Raw genomic sequence first — 17,500 nt, forward strand, 5'->3', positions numbered from 1 at the left:
TTCTGTTCCCGAGGCTACAAAACAGCTGCCCACAAGGTCAAGTGCTGTCACGCTTGAACCAACACCACCATAAAAATAAATAATAAAGAGCAACCACCTGGAAGCCACAACACCCACTTCCACACAGCTGATGTGAAGTCTCCTGCTTGTTTACAATTTTTAGATTTGGAAGGATATCTGCCGTCCGTGCTTGTCGACGGGTCGGCGGTGGGGAGAATTGATGCGGTTGCGGTCCCTGTGGACCCTCTCGACCAGTCCGTGGTGCCGGGTCCCTCTGGCCGAGTCCAATCCTGACGGAAAGCCACCCTGAACAGAGACATCGAACATGTGAGACAGGAAGAGGATTAAACTTTAGTTGCATATGAAAGCAGTGTTTAATTTGAATCAATTTAACCATATATATTGTATTTGTTTTTGCCACAACTTGAACTCCACTGTGGTGACATAACCACTGGCTATTAGATGTAATGGCCGCTACGTTTTCATCAGGGCTGGCGCTTCAAACACAAAAGGACGGCTAATTAATACTACATGCATAAAACAGACAACTAAAACAGTTAGTTTGAACGCACAAAAGGTGATTCCTCTGACTTTTGCCAGCTTTAAATGCCACATTGTAGTGATGAAATTAATGTAAAGATTTGACACTCAAAGTCAGAGTGAAGAGGAGTTTGCAGAGGAAAGAAGAGAGGGCAAGCTCAAATCGTGGCACCGGAACCTCGTAGAGGCATTTCCTGTGGCAGCTCTCAGATGCCGCGGCACTTACGAGTTGACACTAGTTTTTGTGTCAGTTTCTACTGTTTGAGGCAGCTGCCACTACTTGTCGCTGCAGCTGCCTCTCTTTTGGAGAGAGATGCCAGGTCTTGCTGCGGCAGATGGCTCTGTTTGAGGGGTTCCGCTGTTTTTGAGAGGTTCTGCAATAGTTTACTCTTTATGTTTCGTTATTCGACAATATGTGCCAATACATTAAGTTTCTGGAAGGTATAAAGGTAAGACATTCTGGATGATTGAGAATTAAGTTATATGATCAAACTTAATATCGATATATTATAAAACATGATTCAAAATGGTTTTATAAAGAAGTATTCAGATAATATCATAGTACTAAAACCAGTAAAAGTATGCAAGTAAAATCAAGAAGTGCACTTCAAGTGACACAAGTAGAAGTGCTCAAAGCAGAAAATGTGAGAAGCTTGAACTGATCAAAGTATTAATGCAAGTGATTATTTGGCTATTCATGGCAGCTGTACTAAGAGGGCTACATACTGTTGGGTCGTTACATAACAAACCATCATGTTTTATAAACCCTTATGTTTTGTGTGCCTTCATTTTGAATGTAACTAAAGCTGTCAAATAAATGTAGCGGTGTAAAAAGTACAATATTTCTCTGAGATGTCGTGGAGTAGGAGTAGAAAGTGGCATGAAAATGAAATAAAAAAGTAAACTAGGGCTGCAACTAACGATTATTTTAATAATCGATTAATCAAAAAAATAATCGACCGATTAATCGGTCGATTATTTTTTCGATTAATCGATTAAAACAATAAATAATTTTAAAGCATTAATTTGCAACCTTTTATTACAAAAACAGAACTGACAGTGCAAATTCACAGTGCAATGTTAACAATGAAGAATTTATAAAAAATAAAGAAATATAAACCAGAAAACTTAACACGATTTGTCAGAACTTGTTCTCTACACTCACAGAGACGCACACTCACAGACGCACACACACATGTAGACACACACACACTCACAAACATGCACACACTCACACTCACAGACATGCACAGTCACACTCACAGACATGCACACTCACAGCGACACATTCACAGTGATGCACACTCACAAACACACACTCACAGATGTACAAACTCAGAGAACAAGAGATGAGAATTCCAGAAGTAAGCACTCAATGTATCAACGGATAACTTACGGACTGCACTTTACCTAAACAAAGGTTGTTAATTAGATATCGAACTACAAATCCCAGCAACACTTCCTCTGCATGAAGCCACATTATATCGGACTGTTGAACGTAGGTCTGCGTTCTGCACTTCAAATGAGATATTTACGCATTGCTTCTTTTGAAGCCCCGCGGTATTTTAAAACAAAGACGTTCTCTAACCCAACAGCGCAGCTCAAACACGGGGAATGAACAACTAGCTAGCGAGCTAACAACAACGGTTAGCCTACATGTTAAGTTATTGTACACGCAATGCGACTATGCAGTAACATACGAGAGATACAACGGGCTGAACCTCCTGGATCTTCTGTCTGCTTCGCTCCACTCAACTGTTTGGTTCAATACTCAAACATCTTCACGACTTATTGAGTGGCGTAATAATCGCGCGACACAACGCATAAATAATGAAAATCGTTGTCAACTTTTTTAATAATCAATTTTTATTGATTTTATTGATTCGTTGTTGCAGCCCTAAAGTAAACTACAAGTATTGTATTTGTTTTTGTTTTTAATGCAACTACTATACTTGAGTAAATGTACTTAGTTACCTACCAAGACAGATGGTTCTAATATGACATTGAATAATGATGTAATCAAATTGGGGTTGAAGATATGAACAACATTAGAGTCAATGTGTTTCGGACCTTGAAAAAAAAAAAAAACCTAAATGAGATCAGGACCTTACAGCCTTGTTTTAAAGAAAATATCTACGTGTAGTTTTACATCAAAACGAAAACAAGTGAAAAAAACTCTGGATTTAGAGCACCAATAAACAATTCATCTATAAGGCTGTGTTCAGACTGACAATGTGTGAACAAATACCACCTCATGATCTATTCGAACCACACAGAGCCCTGATGCTTAATCCACACAAATATCTGTATTTTAACATGGCTCTTTCTACTTCAGCTGCAACACAACATTTTTGATGCATGGCTCACATTGTTGCTTTTTTCTTTTGTTTACCTTAAAGTCACAAGAAGAAACTTTCATTTAGTGGTGCTTTGGCAGTCCTTGTGGACAGAAGTGGTAGTGTTTCTGAGCACCTTTAAGCCAAGTTCATACTTCTGCGTCAGGTTGATGGTACCGCGTCGATGCACACCTGACGTGCACCTCCCCAAAATCCTAACTACGCGTCGCGTCGACGCGGACCGCAAGCGCTGTAATTGGTCCGCTCAGAACGTAATTTCCGGCAGTTGCTTTTTTTTTTTTTAGTGGTCGTACAGACCACCTCCGCAAACGTCTTCTCTGTCGCCTGCGCTTCAACATTTGCAATAAAAGCATTTGCTCTTCAATTTTGATGAGCTCCGACTCTAAAACCCCTGAAAAAACCCCACACTGGCTCAGTGGTGAGCAGGGGTCGTCTTTCAATCAGAGGATCGGTGGTTCGATCCCCGGCTACGCTAGCCCATGTCGATGTGTCTTTGAGCAAGAAACTTAACCCTAAATTGCTCCCGTAGCTGCGCCCACGGAGCATGAATGTGTATGAATGGTTGACTATACTGATGGCACCTTGCATGGTGGCTCCTTCCATCAGTGTGTGAATGGGTGAATGTTTTACTGCAGCAGGGTCTGACAGGACTGGCCTCTGCTGGATCTGGGTCTGTCTACGGTGGACTGGTCTCAGAGTGCACATTGTCTTGAACTAAAACAAAACTCTGCTTCAAGTGAATTAAGTATTAACTAAAAGTGTTAACTGGTTAAGGACCAGAAAAGCAATCCAGAATGTTTACTTTCACTGTCAAAGAGAGCCGTAAGTGTATTTTGACATATATTTGATATGCGAGAACCTCCCACCTGGAATTCGGTGCTGTTGTTGACGATCTGATTGACGTTGGGCAGAGAGCCGTAGTATTGCGCCCGTGACTGAGTCAGACGAAGCTGCTGGACCTTCTGAAACTGCACCTGTTGGTCAAAAGAGGGATAAAAAAAACAACAGTCAGAGGTTATGAATTCAGGATGAAAGCCACAATTGGTGTTGATCAGGACTTTTCTTTCCTGCCATTTGTTGATGGACAGAACTTACATGTAACGTCATATTACTAAACTATTAACTATTAACTATATTACTGACTGCAATGAACAAATGCAACCAAATTAATTTAAACAATCTGCAACGTTTGCAATTAAAAAAAGGAAACACAAAGATGCATCACGTTCTGGGCAAACTTGGGCCTCTTAAACGGCAAGCCGCCAGAAGATGATGACACGACCTGGCAGAAAACAGGAGGCTTGTTCTGCTAGGGAAGGTCGACAGAGCCAATGGTCGGCTGTTATCAGGCAAAAGGCAAATCAGAGAAGCTTTTCTTCATTAGACTGCCGAAAGGTCAACATTTGAATCTCAAAGACTGACCTCATTTGATTTAATCGATTTGGTAAACGGAGACACTCTTTTTTAAACTGTTTTAGACACATTGTCTATGATTCTGACAGTCTTGAAAAAAACCCACCAAAGGGCAATATTTAGATATTATATCATGATCTGAGGCTAGATATTATTAGAAGCTAGATAATGTCCTATAAGTTTTATATAGTAATATGGCTTGTGTAAGACATCAAGACATAGAGGAAACAAAGATCCAAATTGTTTCTACATGAGACTCCAGTAGATGCGGAGAACTCAATGAAAGCCTCACGAGAGGAGAACGCTGCAGAAGTTACTCACAACATGTGACCGACAAGCAGAACACCCACCTGTTGTGGAGCAGTAGGTAACGTTAGTGATGTCATATGGAGTTTTCGATCACAAGATAAGACAAGGTAATCGCCTCCCTAATTGTTTAGCTGCAAATGTCTCTTCATTTTTGGAACGTTTTGTATTGCTGCTCAAGAAAGACGAGAATAAAAAAAGAAATGTTGATTCTTTTCTAAATTAATTCTTTTTTTTCCCCTCACAAAATAGTCAGAAAGAGCCGATAAGGCATCCCTAACATGGTCCTCTCTGACCGACGTAGAGGAGGCCCATTTTACACATATATTAAATGTAGCAGACAGCCAAAATGTGAATCTAATTCTCTGCTAACTGCAGCCAATTAATGTCCAATTACGACCATCCCCGCCCCCTTCAACAGAGGGACATGAAGTGCTGAAAACACATTTCCTGGCAGCTACATTAAATTGTCCATCCAGAACAACAAAAATTAAAAAGACAATTACTATTTTAAAAATAAAATCCACATTTAAAGCTTGCAAGCGTTGGCGTTAGCCGTTACATAACATCCAGCATGCAGACATCTACACGTTAAGGTTTCAGGGGGAAGCGGGCTTCCTGCGGCGCCGCAGCCAATAGTCTGTTTGAACACTAAAGAGCCCCTGGGGGAGCGTTTTCTATTCACTGCTTTGGTCGCTGGAGTAAACGTTGAAGCAGCTACTTCTAGCTCCAGCTATGTGCCAGCGTTGGGTCCTGTGCCCCCAGCTGACTGGACATTTCTGTCTCACAGCGGGTCACTGACAGTTCATATCTCATGACCCACTTCATTAAGTGTCGCCTCTTAAAAAAAACAAAAAAAACACAACCTCTCTGATCAGCCACTCTTAGAAAAAGCACATTGTGAACAACCAGCAGTGTGAGTTAATGTGAAAAGAGTCCTTGTATCCCTGCGGTGAGGACTATTTTTATTAATTGGAATGTGCAGGGTGTACGTTTGAAATTGTTGTGAACAGGAGAAACAAAAAAATCTCCTTAAAGAAAGCATGTTGACTAGGATTACAAAGGGGCGGAAAGTTTCCGGTAAATTTCCGGAAACTTTCCACGGGAATTTTGGCTCGGGAATTTTGGGAATTTTGAAAAAAAAAAAATGTACCTACGTTTTTTTGCAAAAGCCTATAACAGGAAACTTAAATGTAGTTGAGAACAAGACTATGTACGCCGAGCTCAGCTGGACCCTGAATGCAGCTGGTTGGGAACATCGTCTGCCAGAAACATAAACGTATAGATAACGTTTTTAACGTTTTTGTCATCAGTGTTGCGTCGGAACGTTTCAGCCCAACGCCTGGCAAGTGAGAGAGCGTTGAGTTGCGAAGAGGCCAAGAGCGGTATTGCAGACAGAGAGAGATTTCAATTATAGTTGCAATATATTGAAAAAAATAACTGAACTAGTTCATTTTTTGGAGCTGTGAACTTAGTTCTTTTTTTAAAATTATGAACTATGAACTGAACTGGTTCATGTAGGTCCAGGAAGAAAGCATTTAGACCTGAAAGGATTCAAGGAAAAACACTAAAGAAAGAAATGTGTGTTAGGGGGTGGTGATCATACGGAATACACCTTTTTTTTTTATTCAACATTCATGTTTTTGTTGTTTGATGATAGAATAAAGTTCAACTCCCAAAATGTCAAAAAGGTCAAAAATGTAATTTTTAAAAGTTGTATTATCAATGTTTGCATGCATGTATGCTTATGACAAGGTAAATACAGTTAAATTACCCCAAAATGTCCAGTTTATTCCTGTTAATTCCCGTATATTCCCGTTTATTCCCGTGGAAAGTTTCCAACTTTGTATATTCCCGGAATTTTGCAACCCTAATGTTGACCGATCCTGAATCGGACGTTTGAGGAGCCGATAGAAATCACATATACTGACGCTTCTCAAAAGGGCAAAAAGTACATAAATGGAAATCATAAATGTAGACATTGCTGTACACGATTACATCGTCTTAATTAGTAATAATAAGCACATACTAACTCAAAGTTCCCAAAATACAATGGATATAAGTCTGTCTAAACATCCCTTTTTAAAACCACAGGCCACTTTTTTTATTCGTATAATAAAACAGCTGAACTTTAGTCCTTCTTGATATTTTGTAAGCAAATAATCTTCCAAATATAGTTTTGAGATTATCCACTACAGGTTCATGTGTGGTTTCGTCCAACCAACGGTCCAAAACGTAAAAGCTATTATAATTACACTCATATACGAAAAGGAAATGATTATACAGATAATATTTCATCCATCTACTATCCATCCATAAAAATAAAGTAATACGTAAAATAGAGATACAACTATTAGTCTTGATGAACAAAAAATGTGAGCAGTTATGTCTCAATATTTTTACTCATTATTGTTGTAACTAAAGAATGTTTATTGGTAAACGATGATAAATTGACAAACAACAACTGTATCAATCAAAATAACGTTTTGTTCATCAAGACTAATAGTTTTATCTCTACTTTACGTATTACTTTATTTTTCTTTACTGCACAAAGCATCGAGCAAAAACCCAAGTAGACGGATGAAATAATATCTGAATAATCAATATCCTCTATGTTGCATATGGTAATATGGCATGAGTGAGAGATGATGGCAGAGAGGAAACAATGAGTGTGCGCACACGAGCTGCTCTTTTGTCTGCGTGGAGTACGTCCACATAACCACTGGAAATTAATTAACTCGGAGAATAAGAAAGTGAAACCTGCAGAGTGCATCTTAAATACTTCCTTTGAATAAGGAGCTGGGTGGTGCAGATGAAGAGGAGCTACTTTCCCCATTTCCTGTTTCACTGCTTGTTGCAAACAACAAATATCTGATACAGTATATTTACATTTCTGTGAATTCGTTATTTGTTTGAGTTTTTTTTTTACAATATGCGTTTTTTTGACTTAGTTTTCTTCATAGTTCGGTTTGTTGCATGAAATTGGGTTTGCCACGGCTGAATGAATGCATGGAGAGAAAACAATAAGTACTGGTTGAATACCAGCAATCTCAGTCAGCAGCTAGTTCCAGCCGAGGCTACGAGACAAGAAGGCGCTTCAATTGACATACTGGTGCAGAAAAGAAAACACCTAAAAAAGTACAAAAAACACATAAAATGACAATTATCTGAGTAAATGAGTGCTTGTACCCTTGAAACAGTGAGGTCCGTCATCAGCTGCTCAAAGGCCCGCGTCTCCTCCGCTTGCTTCTGGTTGTGCAACGCGATCTTCTCGCTGAACTTCCGGGGGTTTGATCCACCAGTTCCCGGGGATCCGGACATCGTGCGGGCCGCAGTGTCACAACTTCAGTTACTTGGGTTTAGGGTGGAGAGTAAAGAAATATAATAATAATAAGTGGTAGACGGTGCTGGGGAGTCCTATTGCCCAAAGTCTCAAAGTGAGTGTTGACGTGAACCCATCGGGGCTTTAAAAAACACACATTCCCGGTCGGCGGAAGTAGTTGTGTGTGTGACCGTAAGCCGAGCTAGCGCCTTTAGCTGTCGCAGCTAAGCTAACGCAGCTAAAGCTAAGAAAAAAAGTTGTCTTTTTGACAGCTCAAGAGCGACGTAAATACAACACCGTGTCTGTTTACGTGTTTGTTGTTGTTTTATTTACTTTAAAAGCGAAAGGCGTGTTGGTTGAAAGGAGTTAACGGCGCGACACAACTTCACGTTGACGTATTTTTCCCCCAGCGAACCACTTGTTTGAATGCATCGCTTGTTGCCGTCGGTGAGTTACGGCTGCCGCTCTAAGCCGCCCTCCGCGACATCTCAATGCCTGGTTCTGGTTGACCGACGCAATTTGTCAACCTTTCGACCACTCTGTCTCTCTCGACATCTGGCAACGTGTTGGTTGATACAAGCAACTTTTGTGTGCCGCAGGAAAAAAAAACTGGAGTCTTCGCTACGGACGTGTGTTGGCGAAGCTCCGAGCGCCGTCGGGCGAACGGTTCGTTTCATAAACAAGTGTCCTTCAGTCTCTTTTTGTGTGTTTTGAACACGCCGCGAGCCGGGAAACGCCACACAAATATGGAAGTAATCCACAAGTCCACCGTTAAACGGACGAGTCCTCGGTGCGTTAATCCACGAGAGATTTCAGATAAACTCCAACCGCCGACGAGTCCAGTGAAATATTCACTAAAAAGAAGCTAGTCTCCCCCGTTTCACTGCTGTGAAAACCAGAAGTCTTCTGCGACGTTTGCTGTCAATGTTTTCCAGCTTAGTGCCGTCGGCTGACAGCGGAGAAGATCCGCTGGCTCGTTATCCTCGCAGAGAGAAAAACATTCCCCAGTTAAACAGCGGCAGTACCTGCGGTGTCCACAGGGCGGCACCAGAGACGCTGCGTCTCCACGGGATTACTCATGTTATCTATAGTGGAGGGATAAATAATGTGTTCTTTAATATTAACTATATTAATAGAGATTATATATTTTTATTTATTTACTATGGAGATCACAGTGAACAAAAGATCATTGTATTTGTTATAAGGTTTCTCAAAAATAATGACGTAATATCTGCAAATAAGACTAAGAAAATGACTTAATATCTAAAGAACATGTTTTTAGAGTACTGTATCCCAAATAATTAGACATTTTATTAATTTTTTGATTTAGTATTTTGAAATAAGAATCTTTATAAAATAATAACTTCATCTCAAAATAATTTTGTAGTACCTCAAAACAATAAGACGCTCAAAATAATGACTAACACTTAATATTTTGATTTAGTCTTTCAAAATAATAACTAAAAATATCTGAAAATGACTTAGTATCTCAATTGTGACATTTAATGTCAAAATAATAATATTAATGTCATCTCAAATTAATGACATAGTAACTCAAAAATAATGATACACCTTAATATTTTGGACTTAAGTCAAAATACAAGACAATTTATCAAAATATTGACATAGTACCTTAAAAATAATTATTTAGCATCTCAAAATAATGACTGCCTTAATACTACTCAGGAGGAAATATACTCTGAAGACACAGTGCATCTGCAGAGCTTTATTCTAAAACAGGTCAAAAACATTTAATGGACTGCAAGAGAGAGCTCGGCCTCCAACAACAAGAACAACTCTATGGCATACAAAAAGTCAACATCCATTCAGTAGATCTGACCACAGGCCTGCAGAGACTGAGGTGGCAGAGCGACCCCGACTGATCCAGGAGCGGCGTAGAGGGGTGTGCGTCGACGGCGTAGCTACGGCGTACTCGGCTTAATGCTGCACATTCTCAAGATGCACACGTCAACTGCAGTATATATAAAATATAAATAAGGGCAACTTTATCAAATTAATTTCAAACAAGACACCATAAAATCTCTGTTCCTGTCACGTTTTACACATTCAGGCGAGACACTGCAGGCGAAATATGGTTTTAACCTCCATCTTTATTTAAAGAAAACATCCAAAATTGACAGCTGGGATCGGCTACAGCGCCCTGTGACCCTAATGAGGATAAGTGATTCAGATAATGGATGGATGGATGGATCCAAAATACACATTCAGATGTTTATTTTACTACTTTGTCTGTTTTCAGCCGTAGACTTCTCCTAAATTCCGCTAAATTTACCATTAAATAATAATTATCTTATTATTATTATTATTATTATTGATAAACTGGTGAAGTTTCATGTTGAGTTAAAGAAATAAAACAAACATTTTAGGTTTCATCCAATATTTACTATTCTGTTTTGAAAATTAGTACATATTTAATAAGCTGATGCATGATTTGCATATTTAAACATCACATTTCCATATTATGATAGAAACATTTGACATGTTTACTAAACATTCTGGAATGTAACAGTAATCTATGTTATCAGTTATACAGCAGAAAAAGCCAATGAGAGAGAGATGAGTATATCTTTAGAGCAGTTGAGTGACGTCACAATGAACTTTGTCCAGTCCAGATGAGCACCAGATGTGAGCGGTGTGATGTGAATTAGTTCAAGTTAAAGTTGATTATATAATGGAAGAAAGAAAACATCAAGTTTTGAGTTCAACAGCTCAATATGAGCATTGTGTGTGTGTGTGTGTGTGTGTGTGTGTGTGTGTGTGTGTGTGTGTGTGTGTGTGTGTGTGTGTGTGTGTGTGTGTGTGTGTGTGTGTGTGTGTCAAATAACGTGGGATGCCACTTTATCTTTCCATATCAGAGTATTTGTGTCAAGGAGAGCTTGATCTACTATATTCATCCTAAAATAAGTGAGAAAATACCAATAATACAAACTACAGTGAAGAAAGAGGAATGCGTTGGCTGTTTCATTTTTTCTTTCCAATTCCTCTCGAGCAGGAACATAATAACATTTTTTTTAAAAGGCCCAGAGAGGCTGGAACACACATAGAATAAGCGTGAAAAAGTTATTCTGGATTTTTTTTAATAATTGAATCAAAGCTTGTTATATCAATATTCAAACGTCAGATTGTGTTGCAGGAAAGCCGTGAAGGTCACACATCCTGTGTGCATTACACGATCCTGCAAGTGTGAACCTATACGGTGACTGTGGTCGTTTTTATTGAAAAGATGATTTTTTGGATGTAACATGGCCGCAGACTGCACATGTTGCACGTTTTGAACGTATTAGTGTAAGCTGGATCCTCTTAGGAGGGCCTCCAGAGAGGAGGGGACCCCACCAGAGAGGAGTGGACTCTGCAAAGAAATAAAATAAATGCCGTCTTATACATTGCAGCCTTGCTGGAAAAGTACGCCAGCTCTCTGAGATGTTAATCAGTCATTTGAGCAGATAAACCGACAGCTAAAAAAGACACAAAATCGGATCTCTTAACATAAAACAGACATTTTGGTTTTGTCTTTTATATAATTAATCCAGGCCCATGCACAATATATTCATACTATTCAAGGAAAACAAAAATAACATAAAAATCTTAAACCACTGACCTCCCTGCACGTTACAAACAGTCACGTAACAGGACGTTCAGTTAAAGCACACAGGGTGATCCATATAATAATAATTAAAATAATAATGCACGTAAAGCTGCATTGGCACAAGGAAGAAGTGCAGTCGGGAATGTGAAAGGAAGCCCGGTGGGTTCGGGTCGGGGCTCTTTCTGTGTTTTTTTTTTGTGGTTTTTAATCAGTGTCTGTTGCCCTTTTTTTTTGTTTAATCCTTTTTTTCTATTTCCCGTAAAATTTCTTGTTGAGCAGAAAAATGAGCAGGTTGACATTGATGGTGGCCCTGTTGAAGAGCTTCATCACCGCTACACCTTCATACTGCAGCTGTAGGAGATCCTGAGAGACGAAACACAACAACGATATGGATTATCAGCTCATTTACACAACAACAACAACAACAAGCGACACTGGCTACCAGTAAAGCCAAGTGTTTTAACTAGGGGGAGACTCCTGCTTTTTTATAGAAGTCTATGCTTCATATGTTAAAGCTGCATTCTCTCTCCTGACCACTAGGGGCGACTCTTCTGGTTGTATATAAGTCCCTATATGGTTGTATAGAAGTCAATGAGAAAGTGACTCAACGTCTCTCTTGATTTATTACCTCAGTAAACATTGTAAACATGAGTTTATGGTATAGGACAGAAAGAAACAGTTATGAAAGAGAAACAATACCTGATATTCTAACTGTAATGTCTCCAGGTGAACGCCCATGAACTTTGCCTTCACCTCAAATACTCCGACAGTTTCTGCCGGAGAAATCTCAAAAATGGCATTCTTGAACCTGAAAAGAGAAAAGAGTTGACAAGAAGCCGATCAACAACATGAACTTAACTCCTGACTGCCGATGGAGGGGAGAACAAAGTGTCTTTTTGTCATTTGGACATTTAATATTGCATGACATAGGAGTGTTGAGCAACATCTGTTAGTCATTAGATTACAGTGTCATACAGAGAGCAAGAACCATAGAAATCCGAAGTATTCATAAGTTATTGCCTCAAAAGTATTTCAGTTAAAATGGCAATCAAGACCTTTTGATCTTCTGGGAACATACATATTTAAATACTTAACCATCTAATTTGTACGTCAGTTAATGAGAAACTTGAGAAGATTCTTTAAATTGACAAACTTCCACAGAAGAATCTAAAATGCTCATTTATTTCGCTGCCTCTCCTAAACATTATACTTTAACTTTGTTATAATCACCTATTTTTATTTTTTCTTAAAAAAAAACAATATTTAAATGTTAAGGAAATAAAAGATTGCATTTCTTTAGATGAATTCAAATCTTGTCATTAATAGTTTTAATGCTGTTTTATAAGCTGATTTGAGTGAACAGCGAATAATTCATTTCAGATTACATGTAAACACATCATGAGAACGTTATAATTAAGCTTCAGACAGTACTCATTTTCACTGAGCAGAGCCTGAACACACAATCATGTAAGTGACGCTCACAGGGCTCTCAAGTTTTGAAGGCAGGCAAGCGTGACATATATCCCCTGGAGCCGTCGACGGGGGGTAGGGAGGGTGGGGGTGCAGTATGAGAGAAGCGACGTTGACGACGACAAATACGCGCCGCCGGACGGCTCCAGTCCCGCCTGTCATTACATCTTACCTGGATACAGCACATGCAAAAGACATGTTTTTCTGATTGGCTGTAGCCCAGCTCATGTCTGCGCGCTGCGGCGCATTAAATAGCCTGGAGGTTTTTTTCAGCGTGAGAAATACGATGTGTGGCGGGAGGGCATGATTTAAGACCGAAATGCGTGACAGTCATGCTCAATACGTGACACTTGAGAGCCCTGCGCTCATCAATGATCAGGGACCCACTGAGGTCCGTTACACCACTACCGTGGAGGCATATGAGAAAAGCCAAGATTTTTTCCAGGAATCAAGAAACCAAAGGGTGAAGAATATGATTTTGAGGATCAGTCTCCCTTTTGAAGACAACAGGACTCACTGGTTGGGCTGCAGATCCTCTATGGCGATCAGCACGCCCTTCTCGTGGAGGCGGGAGGCTGTGTACTTCTGGGAAACCTGCTTGCTCTTCTTAGCCTTGTTGTCGCCCGGTTTCTTTGACAGCCTGAGAGGAAGGACGAACAGCACGGGAGGTCAGGAACACAAACAAACCATAATAATAATAATAATAATAATCCTTTCGTCTTCTGTTTTTCAGCTGAGTAAATGCCATAGCTTTATGATAAATATACCTTCAACTAGATGCTGCAGACTTATTCTGTCTAAGAATGGTGGTTTCGTTTCTGCTCCTTAGTTTCTGGTCTTCTATCAAGCCATCAGCAGCTATGCTTAATTACATTTTGCACTCTGGGAGCAAAACAGCCGCTGATTAAAAGTCCAACAACCAAAACCAGCAGGAATCTGAGGATCACCATTGGGACCCGCAGCCTGCTGCAAGAGACCCAGTTTGGATCTTTAGCACAATTCATGAATCTTGCTTTTGACACATGCATAGTTTTAAGACATTATAAACATATACACTTAATTACATTTAAAGTGTATGATGTGTTTTTTTTTATTTAAACACTAATCGTATTGAGTTGATATTATAATATATATTTAATTAAATGTTATTTTTATTTTATTACTCACTTATATTATTATGTTGTAAATATTATTGTATTTTATTAATCACTATTGTATTGTATTTCAAATGTACAATGTAATTGTATTATTATTCTATCAAACACTCACTAATGTATTTACAATTCTAAATGATATTTTATTATATTATTTTGTTAATCACTCACTTTATGTTGATGATATAGTTTTTATATGGCTTTTATTTTACATGGTTTTACTACTGTTACTGTTATCATAGCTTTTGTTCTATTTTATTACTTGTATCATCTCAAATGTTATTAATTTAAAAATGGTGGAACAGTAAACAGGCAGCCAAAAATCAATACAATGTGATTCAGGATTAACTGCGGCACAATCAGGTGGTGATTATTAAGAGAATACGACGTCACAATTTGACCCATGAGTGACACGTTCAAACCGTTAAATATGTTCAAAGGTCACTCACTTGCCCTTGCTGGCCAGGTTGTCCATGCACGTTTTGATGTACTGATTGTACGAGTCGATCTGAACATTAAAAAACCTGGTCTTTGAATTCAGGGCGACATTGGTCTGCTGGAGCCTCACCAGCTCAGCTTTCCGACGCTGACGGTACCGTCTCTGATTCCTGATGTCCTGCACAAACACACACACACACATCACATTTAGGTTAAAACACACACACAAAGAGGAGTTACAATTGTCCTCGTCTGAAAAAGATCTGTTGACTTGGACCTTGGCGATGTCGTTAATGAGGTCTTGGTAGCGGTTCTCGGGGTGGACCTTGCCCAACTCGGCCAGCCGCTGCAGGTTGCTCTTAATCTTGTCCTTCTTGCCCTGCAGCGTCAGGCTGTCATCCACCACCGGCTTCACCTGCTTCATCTTCTCGGGGGTCTTTGCGTCTCGGATGGCCCTCCTCTGCATGGCACGCTGGTACTCTCCTTCCTGCCGTCCGGGACAACCAGATGGATAAGAGTCAGTTTTTTCAGGCACAGTTGCGCACCTAGTCAGGGAGAGGCTTGGGACAATCACCCCCAAGTCGAGCAACAACTACAACACTACAAAATGTAAAGAACTGTAACACAACCAGCATTTCACTCACCAGACGCACATAAACCCTTGTGGGAAGGGGGTCATAAGTAAGTCCTGAGATTCTAGTTTCTAGGTTCGAGATTCTAGCTTCACTAACCAATAACAGCTCATGTTAATGGTCACTCGGGCCCTGTGACCAATCACAACGTCCATAATGCTAGCAGATGTTAACGCTAACTAGCTAAATGGTAACGGTAAAAGGACCTGTACAGCGCTTTTCTAGTCTTCCGACCACTGAAAGCGTTTTAACACTAAATGACATCACTCACCCATTCACACACTGATGGAAGGAGCCACCATGCAAGGTGCCACATCAGTTTAATCGACCATTCATACACATTCATAATCCGTAGGCGCATTTACAGAAGCAATTCAGGGTTAAGTGTCTTGCTCAAGGACACATCGACATGGGCTTGCGGCGCCGGGAATCGAATCGCCGATGCTCTGATTGAACGACGACCCTGCTCACCACTGAGCCACAGTCGCCCTTCACTGGCCGTTAGCATGTTGTTTAACACACTACTCTAGCATAGAGAAACAAAAGGTAAAATCTGATTGGATGAGTTGTATTTGACCAGCTGTCAAGCAAGCCATGCTGCTGGCCTGAGCTTAGGAACAGACAAGACGTGAGCCTGTCCAATGAGAAAATAAGCTTTTAGGAAATAATAATACATGTAGTGTATTTTTGAAAAACAATTAAATTATAAAATAGATATAACTTTTAATTATAAAATAAATTAATAAATAAAATAGCTATAACTTTGTGATTCTGTTTTGGCCAGCAGAAGGCTTAGCAAGCCCTGACGGCCCGCCACTGGTCTCGGCCTGGTTCTTATCCATAGTCGGGTGGTACCGACAGTATTTGGCGTGTAAGCCTTGTACTACTTTGGGCGGCGACAATAACCACCTAAAACAACGGCCGGCCTAAAAGAATCCATAACAGTGTAAGTGTTCTTCATATTCAGGATAGTTTTACTAGTTTACCTTCCTGAGTCTATATTTCTGACTGGGAACTTAAGCTGTCGTCTGTGCTCTTGCAAAAGCTGACCAGACTCCATTAAAAAAGGAATTTTAGCAGGCACAAGATTTCGTCTTTAGTCACATCTCTGCAAATACTGCTTTTTATTTTATTTTATTTATTTATTTTTAGTATTTCATAACCGACAAAATAGCTGCTGCTTTTAAGCCTGTTTGAACGGAAAGTAGAGCACCCTCTCCCTTTTTTGGGCCACAAAAGGGATCCAGTAGTCTCCTGCAGACCGAGCCACAGTCTTTGTGGTGAAGGTCCAGTTTGTTTGGTGTACACGTTCTCCCAGAACATTCATTCATTAGCAGCTTCATTAGCCTCCACATCTAATCTCTGACCTGTTCGGTTCCTGCTGATAAGTCCAGGATCTCCGTCAGCGTGTCTCCCGGCTGAAACCGGATCACGTCCACGATGAGCCTCTTGGTGCTGAGGAGAAACATTAAAAAGGAAGCTGTTGAACCTCCAGAAAACAACAAAAACAAACAAGTGAATCTACTTTCATCAGCCGTGATCTCACTTGAGCAGCAGCGTGCGGGCGTCCATCTCAACGTTGGCCTCGCCGGAAACGTCAAACTTGTTGGTGAGTGTGAGAGAAACCTCAGTTTTCCCCATCAGCTCTTTGTTGGGGTCGTCGGGAGGAAGAGGATTCTCACCTGAGAGAGACGGGAATGAAATGTCGGTGGTTTCTGGTCATAAATGCTATTTTGAAATAATCGATTAATCTAAAAATTATATTTTTGATTAGTTGAGTGAGCTAAAAGCAAATGTATCAATTTTCTAAAGATTATTTTCTATATTTAGAATAGATTAATACAATATTATTTATATATTCACGATACTATATATTAATACTTAACAATTAATTAAACCAAAAATGAATAACAACCAACATATCAGAAACTCCTGTGCCCAAATTAAAAAAGAATCACTGTGACTCAAATGTGTTTAGTCACTGCACATCAAAGCGACCATTTCCCTGGACTGGACTTCATATTTTGTGTATTTGTGCTTTTTGAATAGTTTTTCTCTGACATTGAACGCCACATTCGACTCACCGATGAGGGACTCGACGGTGGGGACCTCGCCCAGGTCCTCCAGCAGCTCGTGGATGGGGTCGTTGTGCTCCGGGGCGATGGCGTCCTGGTGGTCTAGCAGCAACTGACGGGGGGCAGAAGGATCCACGGTGGTGTGTTAAAGCCTTTCAAACACATACTGATGGGATGGCCTGGGAC

At 40.0% G+C, this 17,500-nt stretch overlaps 2 protein-coding genes across 8 annotated transcripts in view; both read right to left on the minus strand.

Moving 5' to 3' along the window:
• The window catches only part of crtc3 (CREB regulated transcription coactivator 3), a 51,513-nt gene extending 42,598 nt beyond the window's left edge, over positions 1-8,915 (minus strand). For all 7 annotated transcript variants that reach the window (XM_068578502.1, XM_068578493.1, XM_068578484.1 and 4 more), the window contains exons 1-3: positions 7,806-8,915; positions 3,764-3,871; positions 175-306 (exon numbers count right to left, since the gene is read on the minus strand). In XM_068578502.1, coding sequence (XP_068434603.1) covers positions 175-306; positions 3,764-3,871; positions 7,806-7,937 — 372 coding nt within the window. In that variant the 5' untranslated portion in view covers positions 7,938-8,915. The remainder of the gene's footprint in view (positions 1-174; positions 307-3,763; positions 3,872-7,805) is intronic.
• Positions 8,916-10,338: 1,423 nt separating this feature from the next.
• The window catches only part of iqgap1 (IQ motif containing GTPase activating protein 1), a 68,274-nt gene continuing 61,112 nt past the window's right edge, over positions 10,339-17,500 (minus strand). Inside the window, exons 31-38 of the mRNA XM_068578514.1 lie at positions 17,324-17,426; positions 16,786-16,921; positions 16,607-16,694; positions 14,885-15,094; positions 14,619-14,785; positions 13,533-13,655; positions 12,245-12,353; positions 10,339-11,908 (exon numbers count right to left, since the gene is read on the minus strand). Coding sequence (XP_068434615.1) covers positions 11,795-11,908; positions 12,245-12,353; positions 13,533-13,655; positions 14,619-14,785; positions 14,885-15,094; positions 16,607-16,694; positions 16,786-16,921; positions 17,324-17,426 — 1,050 coding nt within the window. The 3' untranslated portion in view covers positions 10,339-11,794. The remainder of the gene's footprint in view (positions 11,909-12,244; positions 12,354-13,532; positions 13,656-14,618; positions 14,786-14,884; positions 15,095-16,606; positions 16,695-16,785; positions 16,922-17,323; positions 17,427-17,500) is intronic.

Source organism: Clinocottus analis, unplaced genomic scaffold (assembly GCF_023055335.1).
Source record: "Clinocottus analis isolate CAN_PGR_092001 unplaced genomic scaffold, fCliAna1.0.p SCAF_1, whole genome shotgun sequence".
NCBI classification, from domain to species: domain Eukaryota; kingdom Metazoa; phylum Chordata; class Actinopteri; order Perciformes; family Cottidae; genus Clinocottus; species Clinocottus analis.